General features: G+C 41.4%; 1 protein-coding gene across 2 annotated transcripts in view; it reads right to left on the bottom strand.

Moving 5' to 3' along the window:
* FAM76A (family with sequence similarity 76 member A) overlaps positions 1-15,593 on the bottom strand; it is a 28,344-nt gene extending 12,751 nt beyond the window's left edge. Inside the window, exons 1-6 of one of the 2 annotated variants that reach the window (XM_020909128.2) lie at positions 15,405-15,591; positions 14,056-14,120; positions 11,609-11,663; positions 10,926-11,078; positions 6,411-6,568; positions 304-390 (exon numbers count right to left, since the gene is read on the bottom strand). In XM_020909128.2, the coding sequence (XP_020764787.1) occupies positions 304-390; positions 6,411-6,568; positions 10,926-11,078; positions 11,609-11,663; positions 14,056-14,120; positions 15,405-15,485 (599 nt within the window). In that variant the 5' untranslated portion in view covers positions 15,486-15,591. Of the gene's footprint in view, positions 1-303; positions 391-6,410; positions 6,569-10,925; positions 11,079-11,608; positions 11,664-14,055; positions 14,121-15,404 lie in introns of both variants that reach the window. The other variant, XM_020909129.2, reaches the window with a different exon arrangement.
* Positions 15,594-18,215: the final 2,622 nt, after the last annotated feature.

Genomic DNA, 18,215 nt, shown 5'->3' with positions numbered 1-18,215 from the left:
GAGAAGGCTACAGGCACAGATCACAATTAAAAACCATGTCTTGGAATTCTTGTGAGGAAGTTATTTGTGGACTACAGAAAATTCAACTGCTATTAAATCCAGTTATATGTTCTACACAAGATTATATTTATAAACTAATATCAGTATTGTTTATTTATAAGATATCAAGAGGTTAGTGTATCCCTGAGAAGTTCACTAACAACCATAAACTAGCTCCATGACATACCCTAAAATGTATTCCTGTTTCAGGAACTGTGTATGCATTTCAAACAGAAACATGCACACACACTTGAACTGGCTTACCTATCTCCATTGGTTGTGATCGACTCAAACTTGGATTTTTTCTTTGGGATTTCATTTTGAATTGAAGACGTAGAAAGGGTTTTCTGACTTTTAATGGCAAAAAAGAAAAGAGAGAGAGAGAAAGAGAGATACACACACTTTAGAAATCAAAGATTAATAAAACATCACAATGAAAGTCTTGTCAAATGGGACCAACATAATATTGTACCTATTCTATGCAAGAGTTAATTATTTTTGATCATCAAAATCCACCCGTCTTAATTCCATATGTGCATGGGTAGTTCATTTCTATAGTCCTTCCCCAAATTTTTAGCTGTGATTAAATATTATCTGCTTTATTAACAACTATGAGAATAAGTCAATAAAACCTCAATCAGAAGCATAATCCATCTTACAATTTAAAAAGTACTTTCACATTCATTGTTCCCCATGTATCTTATAATACTGTGAGGCATATACAAGGGATTATTTCTATTTTGCAGAAACTGAGGTTCATCGAAGTTAACTGACTTACCCAGGGATATACAGCTAGTTAGCAGTGAAGCTGGGCCTAGACAGCTTTACATATTTGAACACCAAGTCCAGTTCTTCTTCACTCTGTTTCTGTAAATCTTCTAGTATCTAAGAGTCTCATGACAACCCTAAAGATCAGTTTTAGTCCCTAAAACTAGTCTGCAATCCTTTTATTTTGATGGATGTAAAATTGCCAAGTCCAAAGGATTTTTCAGACCTTTTCTTATTGGCCTCTTTTCAATATCTGATACACTGATCTTGCCTTCTCCCCATCATGTCCAACTTTATAACTGACAAATATAACTGTACATTAATTAAAATGTATGAGGTGACAATTTTATATATATTATAGAATGATTACTACCAAGATCAAGATAATTAATACACCCATCACCTTGCATACTTGATTTTATTTTTTGGCTGTGTCACGTGGCTTGTGGGATCTTAGTTACCCAACCAGGGATTGAACCTGTCCCCACTGCAATGGAAGCGCAGTGTCCTAACCACTGGAATGCCAAGGGAATTCCATTTTATTTTTTTTTAATGGTGAGCATGCTTGAGATAGCATCACCAACTCAATGGACATAAACTTGGGCAAACTCTGGCAGACAGTGAGAGACAGGGAGGCCTGGCGTGCTGCAGTTCATGGGATCACAGAGAGTCAGATATGACTTAGGGACTGAACAACAATATGCTTAAGACCTACTCTCGGCAACTTTAAAGCATACAGTCACTGAGCTGTACATCAGAACTCAGAACTACTCCTAATAAAGTGTGTACCCTCTAACCTACACCTCCCCATTTCCCTCTCCTGTTGCACCTGGCAACCACCATTCTATTCTCTATTTCTATGAAATCAGTTTTTAAGATTCCACATAAAAGTGAAACTACATGGTGTGTGTCTTTCTCTCTCTGGCTCATTTCACTTACCACATGCCTTCCAGGCTTATCTATGTTGTAGCAAATAGCAGTATTCCCTTCTTTTTTTATGGCTGGATATTCCATTGAATGTATATACCATATTTTCTTCAAACATTCATCCCTCCAAGGACATTCAGGTTGCTACCATATATTAGGTATTGTGAATAAATGAATAGAAATGCTGATTTCAGTTCCTTCAGATATATACTAAGAGTGATTGCTGGGATCATATGATAGTTTTATTTTTAATTTTTTGAGCAAACACCATACTGTTGAATTCTTTATATATTTTGGATATTAACACTGATTAGAGATTTGGTTTTCAAATACTCACTCCATCCTTTCTTGAGTGCTTCTATAAACTGTTTTCAGTCTCCAGCCTAAGTTGTATCAGTCAAGAGTATGGTTTTAACAACTATTATAGTGGGTGGAAATGATGTTCCCCAATCATCTGCATGAGAATCAGGTAAGAGGTTTATAAAACAAAGCAGATTCCTGGATTCCATCCTAGATCCTAACAAATTAAACTCAGGTAGGGCCACAGAAATCCACATTTTAAAATTAGCTCTGCTACCACTGACTCTTATATGCTACCAATGGCTCATGTTCAAACCTCTTCTGAATTATAGCCTAACCTCCTACTAAATAATAATCTTTTTAAATATCAGATCTTAGTTTCCTGCTACTTCCAGAACATCTTACTTTTGACTGGGCACAGACACAGAGGTCGAAGCTCTCAGAGGATAGCTTCTATCTCTTGACAATCCGTTCCTTGCATTTTTCTTTGGCCTCCTTCGTTCTCTTGGCCAAAAGTTTAGCATATTCTGCAGCCTCTTCCTTATTTTCTTATTCTCTTCCTTATTTTCTTCCTTATCTTCTGTTTCTTCAGAGCAATATGCTGACATTTGTGCTGCAGAACACGTGGAGTAAAAAGACGCTGAATTTTGGGTGCTTTGGTCCTAGTTTTCTCATCATCTCGGGTTCAAGGCTTTCTCACAATATACTGGTGGACATTATCTTTACTTCAGTCAGTTCAGGTGCTCAGTCATGTCTGATTCTTTGTGATTCCACAGACTGCAGAATACCAGGTTTCCCTGTCCATCACCAACTCCTGGAGCCTGCTCAAACTCATGTCCATCGAGTTGGTGATGCCATCCAACCATCTTATCCTCTGTCATCCCCTTCTCCGCCTGTCTTCAATCTTGCTGAGCATCAGGGTCTTTTCCAGTGAGTCAGTTCTTCGCATCAGGGGGCCACAGTATTGGAGTTTCAGCTTCAGCATCAGTACTTCCAATGAATATTCAGGACTGATTTCCTTTAGGATTGACTGGTTTGATCTCCTTGCAGTCCAATGTACTCTGAAGAGTCTCCTCCAACACCACAGTTCAGAAGCATCAATTCTTTGGCACTCAGCTTTCTTTACGGTCCAACTCTCACATCTATACATGACTACTAGAAAATCCATAGCTTTGACTAGACGGACCTTTGTCGTCAAAGTAATGTCTCTGTTTTTAATATGCTGTCTAGGATGGTCATAGCTTTTCTTCCAAGGAGCAAGCATCTTTTAATTTCATGGCTTCAGTCACCATCTGCAGTGATTCTGGAGCCCAAGAAAATAAAGTCTGTCACTGTTTCCATTGTTTCCCCATCTATTTCCCATGAAGGGATGGGACCAGATGCCATGATCTTCGTTTTTTGAATGCTGAGTTTTAAGCCAGCTTTTCCACTCTCCTCTTTTACTTTCATCAAGAGGCTCCTCAGTTCCTCTTCGCTTTCTGCCATAAGGTGGTGTCATCTGCATATCTGAGGTTGTTGATATTTCTCCTGGCAATCTTGATTCCAGCTTATGCTTCATCCAGCCTGGCATTATGCATGATGTACACTGCATATAAGATAAATAAACAGGGTGACAATATACAGCCTTGACGTACTCCTTTCCCAATTTGGAACCAGTCTGTTGTTCCATGTCCATCCAGTTTTAACTGTTGCTTCTTGATCTCCATACAGATTTCTCAGGAGGCAGGTAAGGTGGTCTGGTATTCCCATCTCCCTAAGAATTTTCCACAGTTTGTTGTGATCCACACAGTCAAATGTTTTGGCATAATTAATGAAGCAGAAGTAGATGTTTTTCTGGAACTCTCTTGCTTTTTCGATGATCCAACAGATGTTGGCAATTTGATCTCTGGCTCCTCTGCCTTTTCTAAATCCAGCTTGAACATCTGGAAGTTCTCGGTTCACATACTGTTGAAGCCTCGCTTGGAGAATTCTGAGCATTACTTTGCTAGTGTGAATGCACTGGTCATAGCAAACACCCTCTTCCAACAACACAAGAGATGACTCTACACATAGACATCACCAGACGGTCAATACTGAAATCAGATTGATTATATTCTTTGCAGCCAAAGATGGAAAAACTCTATACAGTCAGCAAAAATAAGACCGGGAGCTGACTATAGCTCAGATCATGAACTCCTTACTGCAAAATTCAGACTTAAATTGAAGAAATTAGGGAAAAACACTAGACCATTCAGGTATGACCTAAATCAAATCCCTTATGATTATACAGTAGAAGTGACAAATAGATTCAAGAAATTAGATCTGATAGACAGAGTACCTGAAGAACTGTGGACAGAGGTTTGTGACATTGTACAGGAGGCAGTAATTAAGATCTTTACTTCAGAGATTATAAAGTTTTCAGACTCTAGCTCTTGGGCCCCAGGTGTAGTCACAGTAGTACCAGTAAATCTAGGAATATCCTCCTCTCCCTTTTTGACAAAGACCAAATTGAGGACACTCAGACTGGCATTCACAATGCAACCTCATACAGATTTGCTCTTTCCTTCTCATCTTCCTTGGTCTGTAACAGGAATACTCTTCAACTCAGTAGCAGGTGGACACTGCTATGGGTTGACACCCTGCTTCATGGTTATTTGCTTGTCATTCCCACCACCGATTCGAACCACATAATCCCTCCATTCTTTACCTGGAGCATCAAGAGCAACTTCCACAGCCACGAACTTTTCACAGACAGTACAAAGTCTGTGTTCACTGTCCACTGCAGTGAGTTTCTGGCAGCCAGTGGCTGCCAAAGAGATGTTCTGCTTCACCCTGAAGCAGCTGATAGCCTCAAAGGTGCCACGTAAAAGAGCTAAATAGTTCTTGACACTTCAAACTCAACTTTCCAAAACTGAACTTCTTTTTTCCCCTTCCGATAGCCTCTCAGATAAGGATTCACTCACTCACCCCAGTAAGAAACCTGAGAATTATCCTTTATTCACCCAGATCCTGCCCATCTGTCTGTTCATCAGATTACCTAAATTACGTGTAATTCTCCTTCTGAAATGTCTTCCTGAATCTACCTCTTCGATCTTTGGTGCCACTGTCTGAGGTTCTCTATTAACATCTCTTTCTGGACTCTTACCAAAAAAGCTTCTTAACTAGCCCCCAGTCTCTTTTTCCTCCAATGCATTCTTCACAATAGTCTGGGTTAATCTTTTTTTTTTTTAAAGGTAGATTTGGTCCCTCCCCAACACAGGTCCTTTCAGTGTCTTCCTATTAAAATTACTAACATCAAGTTCAGGTTACTTACCAGGTCTGCTGGATTCCTTTCCATCCCACTTTCCAGCTCCCAACCATAAGCTCCAGCAAAATAAAAGGATTTGCTGTTCCTAACTTCCATGTGGTCTTATGCCCTCCATGTCTTTGCAGTTGCTATTCCCTCAGCCTAGGATGTCTCCACCCATTCCTTATCTGACTTATCCTAAGATCTAGTTCCAATGTCAGCTCTTCTCTGATCTTTCACTGTTTGACCTCCCAAGGCAGTTAATTACTCCAGCCTCTTATGCCTGTATCTTGACATGCTTTAACTGTGACACCCTTAGATTATCCTGCAATAATTTGATTACAGGTCTGTCTTGCCTACCAGGCTGCACACTCTTAGAAAACAGAGTGATTCTTTTTACTCATCTCTGCATTCCTTGCAGAGAATCTGGTCCATGAAAGTAACTAACAATGAACAAACAAAATCATAAAGGTAATGATAACAATGCATAACTATCATGTACTGAAGCTTCCTATATGCCGGTTATAAAACGAATCACTATGCACATACCATATAATTTATTTTCATAGCAACTCCATGAGTTAATATTATTTTCCTCATTTTACAGATGAAAAAACTTACCCAAGATCCTGTACAGAGAACCTGGCAGACCCAGGATTCAATCCAAAGTCAGAACTCTTAACAATACAACAGATACTCTGAAAGGAAGCTTAAGACAATGAAGGGACATCATTGTGACTGGATCTTATAAGGACAAACCTAGAATATCTATCAATCTCCTAGCCAAATATGCATAAGAAAAGTTGCATTTCCTCAGACTGTGGAAATGTCCAGTCTTCTCGGGAGAAAACCCACTCTTAAGGGTGGGGAGAACACAAACTTCTAAAACACAACACAAACCAAGTCAGAAAACCCTAATGCCTTATGGAAGTCTCTCTGGCCCTTGGATGATATATGAATTATAAAATACATCAAACGAGATTCCCTCTATAGATTAGCAACTAGAGAGAAAATACGAAAATTTGGACAAAATGGTATCTTCCATGACTACTTGTGTATTACATCTGACCTCCCAGAACCTCTCGTTCTATCTCAAGCATCTTGGGGTTACCTGTTGTAATGGCTACCGCCACTCAGTCGACTATACTGCTCCTTCTCCTGGTGGCTAGCACGGGAAGAGCTGCTCAGGTGCTTCCTCTGCTCTTTGGTCTTCTGAAGGACCCGTTTGTATGAAAGCGTGCATAGCCAGCATAGCAATTTCCCATCTACCTGAAAGATGAGGAGACAAAGATAAAGGAGGAATGTGCTAGTGCGGAGGCTGAGAACATGGGTATCAGGAGCTAGAACTTCTGGTTAAGTCTGGATCTGCCACTCATGAACTGTGTGACCATATAAGTCACCCGGGCACTCCTGGTGTCAATTTCTTCATCTATAAAATGAAGGATAATAATATGTACCTCAGAGGGCTGGTGCAAGGATTCAGTAACATAATGGAGGTAAAGCATGGTGCAAGGTACATAAAAAGTGCTTAATAAAATATGACCTGGGGACTTCCCTGGTGGTCAAGTGGTGAAGGCTCTGTGCTCTGTGCTTTTCTGCAGGGGGCACAAGCTCAATCCATGGTTGGGGAACAAACACCCTGCATGCCACGGGGTATAGCCAAATTTTTTTTAAATATGCCAATTATATGTATTTTTTTATTTTGTTTTTCTTCAACTTAACACACAACAGAGCAAAGTTCCCACAAGAATTTCAAAAGACACAAATATCTCCATAGTTCTCACCAAGGAAAATACAGCAGGGAGAAGATAAAACATAAAATTTGTACTTTAGCTTTCATACCTTATAGATGACTCATAAAGTGGTATGCTGAATATCTTTTCTCAGATGGAAAGAAGGTTTCCAGAAAAAGACTGATGGGAAGTAGCTTCCAAGGCCCCAGTCCCTGGTGGTGACTACTATGGCACTTTGTTGAATCAGAAAAAGTCGATCACTTTGGGCAGAAGCATCTCTACACCAAGGTGCAGAGCATAGGGCTAGGAAAGCAAAATGGGGCTTCCACAATCCTCTGAAACTGGGGCACCTCTGTACCACACTCAGATTGCAAAACTGAGTTTGTGAAGTGGCCTCATACAAGTGGCAGGGGAGCAGACCTATTAGGTCACACTTGGGAGGGTATGTGCTGAAATTTTATGGAATTTTAGTTTGGGGAGTTTTAGTTTTAGTTTTGGGAGTTTAGTTTTTAGTTTTGTCTTACCTCTAAATTAGACCTTCTGCCCTCTTTTGAACATGGGTAGGTAAGCCATATCATCATTTATCTGAAGTATTTTTTAATCTTGTTAGCAAAAGCCTCTTTGCCCCTCACTCTCCTATTATATTAGCAAGTCATTGGTCTGATCTATTCACTTCTTTCCAACTCTGCTGCTTCCACCCAAGCAAGATCATTCTTATCTCTCACAGCTACAAGACTCACACAGGGACTTCACTGGTGGTTCTGTGCCTAAGACTCCACACTCCCAGTGTAAGGGGCCTGGGTTTGATCCCTGGTCAGGGAACTAGATCCCACATGCCATGACTAACAGTTTGCACATCTCAATTAAAGATCCCACGTACTGCAACCAAGACCTGGCGTAACCAAATAAATAAATATTTTAAAAACTGACTCACCCAAATGACCTCTCGGTTCTTCTATCAACCATTTCTACGTAGGTACCAGAGGACTTCTTAAATGTAAATCTGATCATAACTCTCCTCACCTTAAAATCTTAAATTATCTTATATGAAAATTTAAATTTTTTACCATGGCGTATGTTGACTAAAATGTAGCCCCTACTTGCCTTTATAAAATCTCATTCCCTTGCTCACGCTGCCTCCTTCTTTTATTTATTTGGCTGCACTGGGTCTTAGTTGTGGCATGTGGGATCTCTGACCTTCACTGCTGCATGCAGGATCTTTGATTTTCTTTGCGGCATGTGTGATCTAGTTTCCTGACCAGGGATTGAGCCCTGACTCCTGCCCCAGCATTGGGAGCTCGGAGTCTTAGCCACTGGACCATCAGGGAAAGCCCCCAGGCTCATCGCTCTTGCCTCAGGGTTTTTTCATAGCTGGTCTCTCTTCCCAGGATCTTTGCCCTCCAGAGATTCCTACTGCGGCTTCCCTCTCGTCAAGTTCAGTTTCCGGTCAGATGTGATCTCCCTGCAGGTCCTCCTGAGTGCCCCATCTAAACTGGCCTCCCCAGTCACTCTCTACCAGAGACCCTGTTTCCTTACAGCACTTACATCTAAAACCTATGTTCACTCAACTCCTTGTTTGTTCTCATTTGTCTCCTACATACACAGATAAAACCTGAGAGAATAAAGTGTCTTCTGCTTAGTTCATTAGTGTATTTTCAATACCCAGAACAGTGTCAGCATGTAATTATTTGTTAATGGATGCATAAATGAATTTTGAAACCTTCAATGTGGTGCATTTCATGGTTATGGGATGTGGCCTAAAGGCCTGATTTTAAAATACTCTAGGAGACCTTGCCCAGGAAAGAGCTTTCATTGAAGAAGGGTTTGAAAACAAAGCAAATGCATTGAAAGAGAGCATTAAACATGAAAATCAAATACTGAACCACAGGACACCTTATTTCAATCTTCCCTTAACAAATAAACTTTAAAAATAGAAAATTACCCTCTGAGAATTAAACTATCATAAAGAAATCATCATAGATAACACTGAGTACTTATCACATGCCAGATTCCTTTTGAAGGGGTTTACACCCAATAACTCAACCTTCATAACAATGCTGAAGTCTGATCAGCCTCATTTACAGATGAGGAAACTGAGGCACTGATAGATTAACTTGACCGAAGTCATACAACAAATAAGTGACAGAACAAAGATTTCAACCCAGGCACTCTGAGTCCAGATTATGCATGCATGCATGGTCAGTCATTCAGATGTGTCCAACTCTTTGAGACCCTGTAGCCTAACAGGTTCCTCTGTCCATGGGAGTCTCCAGGCAAAAAATACTAGAGTGGGTTGTCATTTCCTCCTCCAGAGGATCTTCCCAACCCAGGGAGCAAACCCACATTTCCAGAATTGACAAGTGGATCCTCTACCACCGAGTCACCTGGGAAGCCCACTGAGTCCAGATTATCCACCCTTAATCCCTAAAATTAGTCTTCCTTAAGTTTGTAAACAAGTGATTGAAGATACCTATAATTATGCAAACTCTAATCATAGGATTGTAACTAGAAAATAGAAACTTAATGAATTCTAAAGTAATCCAATTAATAATTACATAGGTACCATTTACTGAAGTACAGTGCTAGGCTCAAAATTAAGTGTTTTATATGACATATCTATATCAACTAAATCTCCTTATGCCCATGTGAAGTAGCTACTGTTATTCCCATTGTAAAGATGACAAAACTAATGCGTAACAGGAGTAAGAACTTTGCCCATGATGATCCAGCTAAGCCAGGAGTGGGATGGAACCTACATCTGTGGGACTGAAAACCCTGTGCTCGCTCCAATTATTATATGTTACCTTCTGATTACTAATTCAGCTTTTCCAGTATCTTGATTCAGGGAAGAGGTGCCCTGGTTGGCAGGCAGGAGTACTCTAGTCGCTAGAAAGTTACTTCCTCCCATTGTAAATTAATGAATTGGGTTACAAGAATAAGCTTTTGAGAGACTAAGCCAACTCTGAAAAGCACCTCTGGACACTGACAATTTCCGTACAACACTCTTTCACTCAAACAATATTTATCAAGCACCTATTATGTGTCAGACTGCTGGGAACACAGCATGAAAACAAGATGGACAAAGAGCTCATAGTCCAGTGGGGGTAGACAAACATGTACGCAAATAAACAAGATAATTACATGCTATTGAAGACAATAAACAGAGAATATGATAGAGTGACTGAGAGTTAGTAAAGGTCTCTGTGAGAAGGTGGCAACTGAGCTGAGACCTGACATGAGGAACCAGTCATGACACTCTGGAGAAGGCTGTGTATCCAGCATACCAGCCAGCACAAATGAGACCAGCATGTCTGAAGGACCCAAAGGTGGACAGTGTGGCTGGACCAAAAGGAAAGAGGGGAGAGTAATGGATGATGAGACAGAGTCAGGTATGGGCCTTGCAGGCGATGAAAGGAGTTTGGGGTTTATCCTAAGTGCAAGCACTGGAGGGTTTTAAACAGACCAAATCTATACCATTTTAATTCCACCAAGGTACCATCATTCCACATAGACCTTTATCTGTATTATCTTCTTGTGATCTTTAACTTCAACAGAGAGAAACATTTGAAGAGCCAGATTGTAAAACTAGTAATACACTTATCTTGCTTAAGTCACAATCTCTACAGAGTTTTGTAGAATTTTGTCAATCACCATCTCACTTATAAGGGATGTTGATCACTGTAATTTAGATTCTCATGAAACACTAACCCATGAAATGTTAGAACATAATGGTCCACATTTGATAAGTGAAGAAAAAAAAGCTGAAAAGTTTTTTCAAGGTGAATAACAATTGGGAGAGGAACTGAGAAATCAGTCTCTGTTACATGTCTTTTTAACGCAGTTGGCCCATCTTAATTTCTCTGAAAGAAAAAAAGAAAAACACAGAGACTTACCTTCTTTCTATCATCTTTCCTGTCAAATGCACACTGCTGCTTGCACTGTTCACAAGAATACGGTGGTCCATACTTCTTCTCTGAATTTGTGCAACGCTGACACTTGTTGCCAATAAAAGCTGCGATTATGTTGCAATACTGACAAGGTTTGGGCTTTAAGAGAAGAAAAGGTGTCAAGTAAGTATATATAAAATACCAGTGCATTTTTTAATGCAATGATTTCTATTATACACGTTCACTAATCATTGCAAAAATGCATTCCCAACTTTATAAATTTCCTTTTACATTGATCAAATAAAGCCCAATTTCTCATACCATGTAAAGTGGTTTTTATGCACAGGACTATTTATTTTTAAATAAATAACAAAATCCATTAGCATATATGCTAGGACTTCTCTAACAAATTCAACAGAACTAGCTCTTTGGCGAAACCAGCAAGCACTTCCAAATTTCTGAAAAGGCCTCTTTGCCATTATCAGTGTATAAACACATTGGGAGAATGCCTGCAAGAACTAAATATTAGCTAACTTTGAAAGCTAAAATACTAGATACATTTTTCTGAGAACATTTTTACATAACTAGGTCTTCTAATTAAAAAACTGTAATTATATTAACAGTTCGCAGAAGGTAAGGTCCCAAGAGACCAGACTACTCACTGTTAGGTATGGAGAAACCCTACTTACCGTTCCATACAACTGCACATTCTGAGCACATTTCTTGCATATAGTATTGGTTTTACTGTTAAGGAAGAAAGAGACACAAGGTTTTATAAGGAAAAAAAGTCATTTTACTTAGAACATCTCAAAAGTGATTCTTCTTAACTCCAAGGAATTTTCTCATTACTAAGGGCCAAGGTAAAAAATGGCTTGGATATTAGATTAACTGAAGGTTGAGTTATCTGGCCATGAACTCTTTTAATTCTTTTGTAGTTTTAGCTCAAATAAAATGAGGCTTTGGTTTAAGTGGAGAGTGAGCTGTTTCTGATTATGAAATTTCCAAGTATCACCAAGTAAAATTATCAGATGTGGAGAGGACCCTCAAAAGAAATATTATGTCAGACAAAAAATGTAGTGCTCACTTCGGCAGCACATATACTAAAATCAGACAAAAAATGTACTCAGAAATTAATCCTCCTTAGTTCAGATGACCAGGTGAGAAATTTGAGATGAGGAATAAAGTATTGGTGTTTGGGGTATAAACTCAGAAATTCTATTCATGTTGACCTTACTCTGTCTACACTCTCCTCTGTAAGCAAAAGCATATGAAAATCACAGATGTGGGGAAATAGATGTGAACATTAAATATTTTTTCAATATTTCAAGTACTCTAGGAGCTAAGCACTGACAAAAATAAACACACCCTTTCCCTTATGAGGGGACTTCCCTTGTAGCTCAGTGAAGATCCAGGTCACAGTATTTCCAACTTGCCTAAACTGATAAACTGTCTTGGGGAAAAGAAATCATCTTCAAATAAAATCTTCACACAGGAAGGTACAAACAAATACCTGATGATTAAGAACAGTTTAAACAATATTTGAGGGCCAAAAACAAAATCGCATAAAAATCCAGTATATTCACTACTTTGATTTCTTCCCCCTACAATTCCTATCAAAGTGACTATAAAGTTAAAAGCCAGAAGAAATACCTCAACGTAGAAAACATTAAATTAAAATGAGATATTCAAACAAAATATTTCCCAGGGCAATTTTCTGCCACTTAAAAAGGGCAGTTCAGGGACTTCCCTGATGGTCCAGTGAGTTTAAAAAAAAAAAAAGGCAGTTCAGGAAGTGAAGTACATTGAAAAAGACCTCTAGAAAGAGAATTAGCATCAGTGATACTGTGACGTTGAACATTTGGGTTTATCTCAGATTTATTACTCAAGGAGTGGGAAGTATATAACAATATATATAAATGTTCTTGACCCCTCAGAAAAAAAATGCAAAAAAACCCTCCTATTACTATAGTCCATCTTGAATTAATTTTTATGTATGGTATGAATTAAGGTTTAAACTTCACATCTCACCCTACACACAAAAACTAACTCAAAAGGGAATCACAGGCCTAATGTAAGAGCTAAAATATAAAGCTTCTAGAGTAATATTCTATATGTTTCCATTTATATGAAGTTCTAGAACAGGTAAAACTAATCTATGGTAGAAAGGAAAATCAGAACAATAGTTGCTTGGAAAAAAGCAAGGAGGGTGGGGACTGACTAGGCTGGAGTTATAATCTCTGGGGTGACAGTAATGTTTATGTTTTGATGGGGTTTGGGGTAAAATAGATTTATACTGCTTGTAAAACTCATCAAATGATGCAAATAAGATGTGAGCATTTCACTGTGTGCGAATTTTACCTCTAAAAAAATTTAAAAACCATAAACAAATATTGAACTCTAGTTAATGATATGCATGCTGAAGTGTTTAGGGTCAAGTACACTAATGTTCACAACTTTAAACTGTAAAATTTAAGTAGTGGGTAGATGAGTGTTTACAGTCTAGTGTCTTGGTTTGTTTTTTTGTTTGTTTGTTTGAAAATACACATAACAAAATGTTGGGGAAACAGTCCCGGAACTGAAATGATGCTGACTAAAATCAGGCTTCTAGGTCCTTGCATGAGCTAGCAAACAAGACCCCATCCTGCTTAAGGTACTATTACCTACAGCCACAGTTCCACAAAAAAGTTGAACTTGCTATACCACTAAACCACTCTGCTGCCATTAAAAAGTCCCCTGTAGATGTGTGCTTCATTCACACCCAGGTATTTTTCACACTTCTCAAAATGAGATTCACACAAGCTAAGTGTAAAGGCAAGTGAGTTTTTTCAAATGTGACTAGGGCTAACAAACCCTTTATCAGGATTGTCACATTTTCAAAAGTATCTTCTTTGGGCTTATAATTTCTTCAAACTCTGTATATAAACGTACTAGAACACAAGACTCATGTTTTCTGTTGTGGGGTTGCTTTCTTAGTGTCAAAAATATCAAAACCACAATATAAAATTATCAAGGATGTGAAAAATAAGTAACTAATAAGGTAAGCAATTAATGAATAACTAGAGAACAACATGTGTATTTTACATCCATTGTGTGATAACCGGAAATGGCAGAGCCTGCGTATAATGCAATTGATTACCTCTCTTGCTGGTATTCAGTCCTACAGTAGGTGCACTTCACAACAGGGTGTGCAATCCGACATTCCTGAAATGAAATGAGGATATAACTTTAAGCAGTCAGAAATGGAAACAGTCTTCAGTAGGAGGCAGAAGACCGGAGTACTATTCCAAGCACAAGCACTGTGCTTGACTGAGTCACTTTAACTTTCTGGGACTAATTTTTTTCGTCTGTAATACTGGCATCACCACCCTACACTGATGTGGGAGTTAAGTAAGAATTTATATGGAACTAGTCATAAATTGTAAAACAAAGGTATGAATAAGCCTCAGGCATAAGGAATAAAAAGCCCTGAATTCTAGTCGGTTCTGCCTCTGCCATTCTGTGATTTTTCAGCAGGTTCATTTGTGAAATCAAAGTACTGGATAAAAATTATTACTGCTTACATACATAAAACTCCCTTAAAATCAAATACACACAAATATATATTTATATATTTAAGGCCAAAAAGGCACTCAACTATTTGATTTTTGAGATCGCTCATACCTAGTTAACAAAAAGTGTCAAAGTTATGGCCATTTGAGGCAATAACGATTGCCTCAACACAATTATGAGTTATCCATAACAGAGACACAAACTCGATTAATCTGGAGATATCTCGACATCACTCTCCAGTCGGCTTAGTGACTTTTAACTGTCACCTCACAGAACCTCTATTCACTTAAATAGGCAAAACAAGATGAAGCAACTTAAACGAAAAAGAGAACTTGGACCTTCAAGGGTAAAAACTGATCAGCAGCTGGTTAGGGGGGAAGACTGAAGGTCACTAACTAGACGCTGAAAAAATAATCCTTTTGCTTTATGCGCTTGATTGCGGGGCTTTATTATGAAGCCTGCCTACCTCTGACTCTGAAACTGACTGAAAAGTGCCCGTGAGAAGCCCGAGTTCGAGGCAATCCTCCCAGGCAGCACCCGACTCTGGAGTTTATCCCAGGTGGGGTAGGAGGTCCGTAAGTCTGAAGCCCATCAGACCCCGGCGGGGGTTGGGAGAAGCCAGCCCAAGGGGAATCTCCGGCGCCGCTGGTCCAGGGCGAGCCGGGGACCAGGTGTCCCCTCCCCCGACCTCACGGGGTCCGAGAACAATCCCTCACGGTTGCTAAGCACCCGGACACGCCGGCCGCAGGGACCTGGACGGGGCCTGGGTCTCCCCCACGTGCCCCGCCGACTACCGGCGGGGCGAGTGCGGCTCCTCAGATAGGCGGGCCTGCCACGCCCTGCCCAGGGGACCCCGCCGGGCGTCCCCGCAGAACCGGGAGATCCGGGCCGCGCCTCGAGCGTCCCAGTTCCCGGCCGCCGCCCCAGCCCGCGCACCTTGCACAGCTGCTGCCCCTGAGACAGCGCCTCGAAGGGGAAGCGCTGGTGGCACTTGGTGCAGGCGTAGAGCGCCGCCATGTCCGGCCCGGGCCGTGCTCACCGCCCCGCCGGCCCGGCCCGCCGCTTTATCTGACAGTCTGAGGCACAACCTGGCGGCGGCAGGCTGCGGGCTGCGGCAGGCAGGCGGGCCCTCGGGTGCGAGCGGACCAGGGCGGGCGCGGCAGCGCTAGATGCCCGTTCACTGGTTCACTTCGACGTCTATCAAGGGGAAAGGGGCGGAACACGGAGCTTCGTAGGACTCTGATTCGGCCTGGACTGGAGTACGTCACTTATGACGCGCGCGGCCTCGATTATGTAAAGCGCAGTCACGCGGGGGCGCCGCTGGGAGGGACAGTCTCCCGCCCGGGACCTAGGAAGCGCTTAGGCTCCTCCCACTTCTCTCTCGGCTCCCGCCCTCGCTCCTCCTCTCTCCGCCGCAGGCGCAACCGCGCCTCTCGCGATACCTTCGCAGAGTTGTGATGTTTCAGTTTCCATGGAGTTGCCCTTTGGTAGTGTGTTGTGCCCAGTGCGGTGCACTGTTGAACTAGAACACGGTCGCCACCGCGAGCCTGAAGAAGATTGGGAGCTGGGGGAGCGGGCGGGGGCGGCGCTCGTAAGAAAATGACTCCAACCTCAGAGCCAGAGGGTCCTGCACAGCCCTCTTAACTCGAAAAAGTAGCGGAAACAGGAGAAACAACTTAGACGGATGCTCTCTGTCTGAGATTCCTAAAAAAGAGGGACCTAGTCTAGGGTCTCTGACCTCCAGAGAGAAAGAGAAGCCCAAAGAAAGCACCTCTATTTTGTGGAAGAGAGGTGCTGGCCCCGCAGAAAGGAGAAGACAGATGCTAAAGCGAGGCTCTCCACTGCTGAGAGTTCTTGTAACCTCGAGGACCCCTCCAAGTGTGAAGCAATTGGCCTGAGGCCTGCTCTCTACTGTGTCGTATCCAGTTGAACCCTCGGTTTATATCTCTCCAACAACCACCTGGCATTTCCTGGTTAGATCTGGCCACTGGAAAGCAAGCCACATCCTCCCAGCCACTCTGCCTCTTTCCAGTTCTCACTTCCAGTTCCCAGCCTGGTGCGTCTAGGGGCTGTCCAAGGAACTACAAAGTTTTTATTCTTGAGACTTTGGCAAAGCTTCGTGCAGTGCTGACCTTTCCAAGTCTCTGCTTCATAGCTGCTCTGGGGCTATTACTCTGCCAACCACCTGAGCCATACTAATTGCAGTTTTACCTCAACGTGCGGTTTTATTTTTTAGTTTTAAACAACCGAGGGCACATTTATAGCTTATAAATCCCGCCTCCACCAAATTTTCTCTCTTTGATACGCAAATCCAGCCCCCTACTTGTGGTTTTGCCTCAAGTTGTGTTTTTGAAAACATGTATTTATTTTTGGATGTGCTGGGACTTGGTTCCTCTGCGCAGGGTTTGTCTAGTTGCAGTGATGGAGCCTACTGTCGCGTTCTCATTGCGATGGCTTCTGCTGTTGCGGGGCACTGGCTCTAGGGCACACAGGCGTCAGTAGTTTCTGCACATGGGCTCAGTAGTTGCAACCGGTAAACTTCAGAGTATGGCTCAATAGTTGTGGTGTAGGGACTTTTGGTTGCTCCTCAGCGTATGGACTCTTCCTGGACCAGGGATCAAACCCATGTCCCCTGCATTGGCAGGTGAATTCTTAGGCATTGTACTATGAGGGAAGTCCCAAATATGTGTATTAATCAACGATTTAAACTCTGGAGACAGAAAACTAAGGTGCAAAATCAGTGCTCCATGTCTACTGGCTCTGTAACCTTAACCTTCTAAACTTCTCACTATGGCTGAATTGCTCAGAGCCTCACTTTTCTCAGTTGTAGAATCAGGTCATTGTGGGGATCAAAAATTGTAGCTGGAGGGGAAGAGGGGAAGCTGCTTCGTGGGTAAATGGTTTTCCTTTGGAATGAGGGAAATGCTTTGGAACTAGATATGACAGGGACAGAGCAGGTGATTAAATAGTTAATCCCACTAGGGGATATTAAGTAGAAATATCTTACAGGGAGACCCCTGTAAGTTAGTGATTACTCAAGAGAGCAGATTTGCTTAACAAGAAAACCATGCAACAGAAGCACAAGACCTGCCCTAAGCAATAAGAGAGTCGTGGCATTAGACCATCGTACTTCGCAGTGAGCTCAGTAAGTTAATGATCTCTAAGACATGCTCTTTGCACATGTAAAAGCAAAACAAAACAAGTTTTGTGGACCTAGTTTGACCATGTAGGGACAAGAAAACTCCCATGCTCGACCTGGAGGAGGAGCTGATGATGAAAACATGACGTGTACTCAAGAAAAACAAAAAAGCTCTCCCCTCCCCATTTTTCCTTTGATTATAAAACTGTAGCCCAATAAGTTCTCAGGGCCGCAGCATTGGTAAGGCTCCCCACTTGTAAGCCTTGCAAGTTTCCTATTCTAATAAATCACTTCTTATCTATCACTTTGTTCTTGCTGAATTCTTCTCTGTACCAAGACATAATGGACTATGGTTCCAGAGGGCCCCTGAAACACCACCAAATGGAGCTCACCAAACATTTTCAGATAGAGATGGAGGCCACACCACATTGTGAATGTATTAATTACCACTGAATTCTTCACTGCTCACACATATACTTCACACTGGGGTGTGGGCCTCACTGTGTTTCTATCGCCTCCAGTTCTGATCTCCTCTGTATTATTTACAAGTTTTGCAACTACCTATTTACTTGTTATTCATCCATCAGACTATTGCATTTGGAACAGAA

The sequence above is a fragment of the Odocoileus virginianus genome, chromosome 30 (assembly GCF_023699985.2).
Source record: "Odocoileus virginianus isolate 20LAN1187 ecotype Illinois chromosome 30, Ovbor_1.2, whole genome shotgun sequence".
Taxonomy (NCBI): Eukaryota; Metazoa; Chordata; class Mammalia; order Artiodactyla; family Cervidae; genus Odocoileus; species Odocoileus virginianus.
The sequence above is the reverse complement of the archived record's forward strand: the minus strand, read 5'-3'. Positions and strand labels throughout refer to the sequence as shown.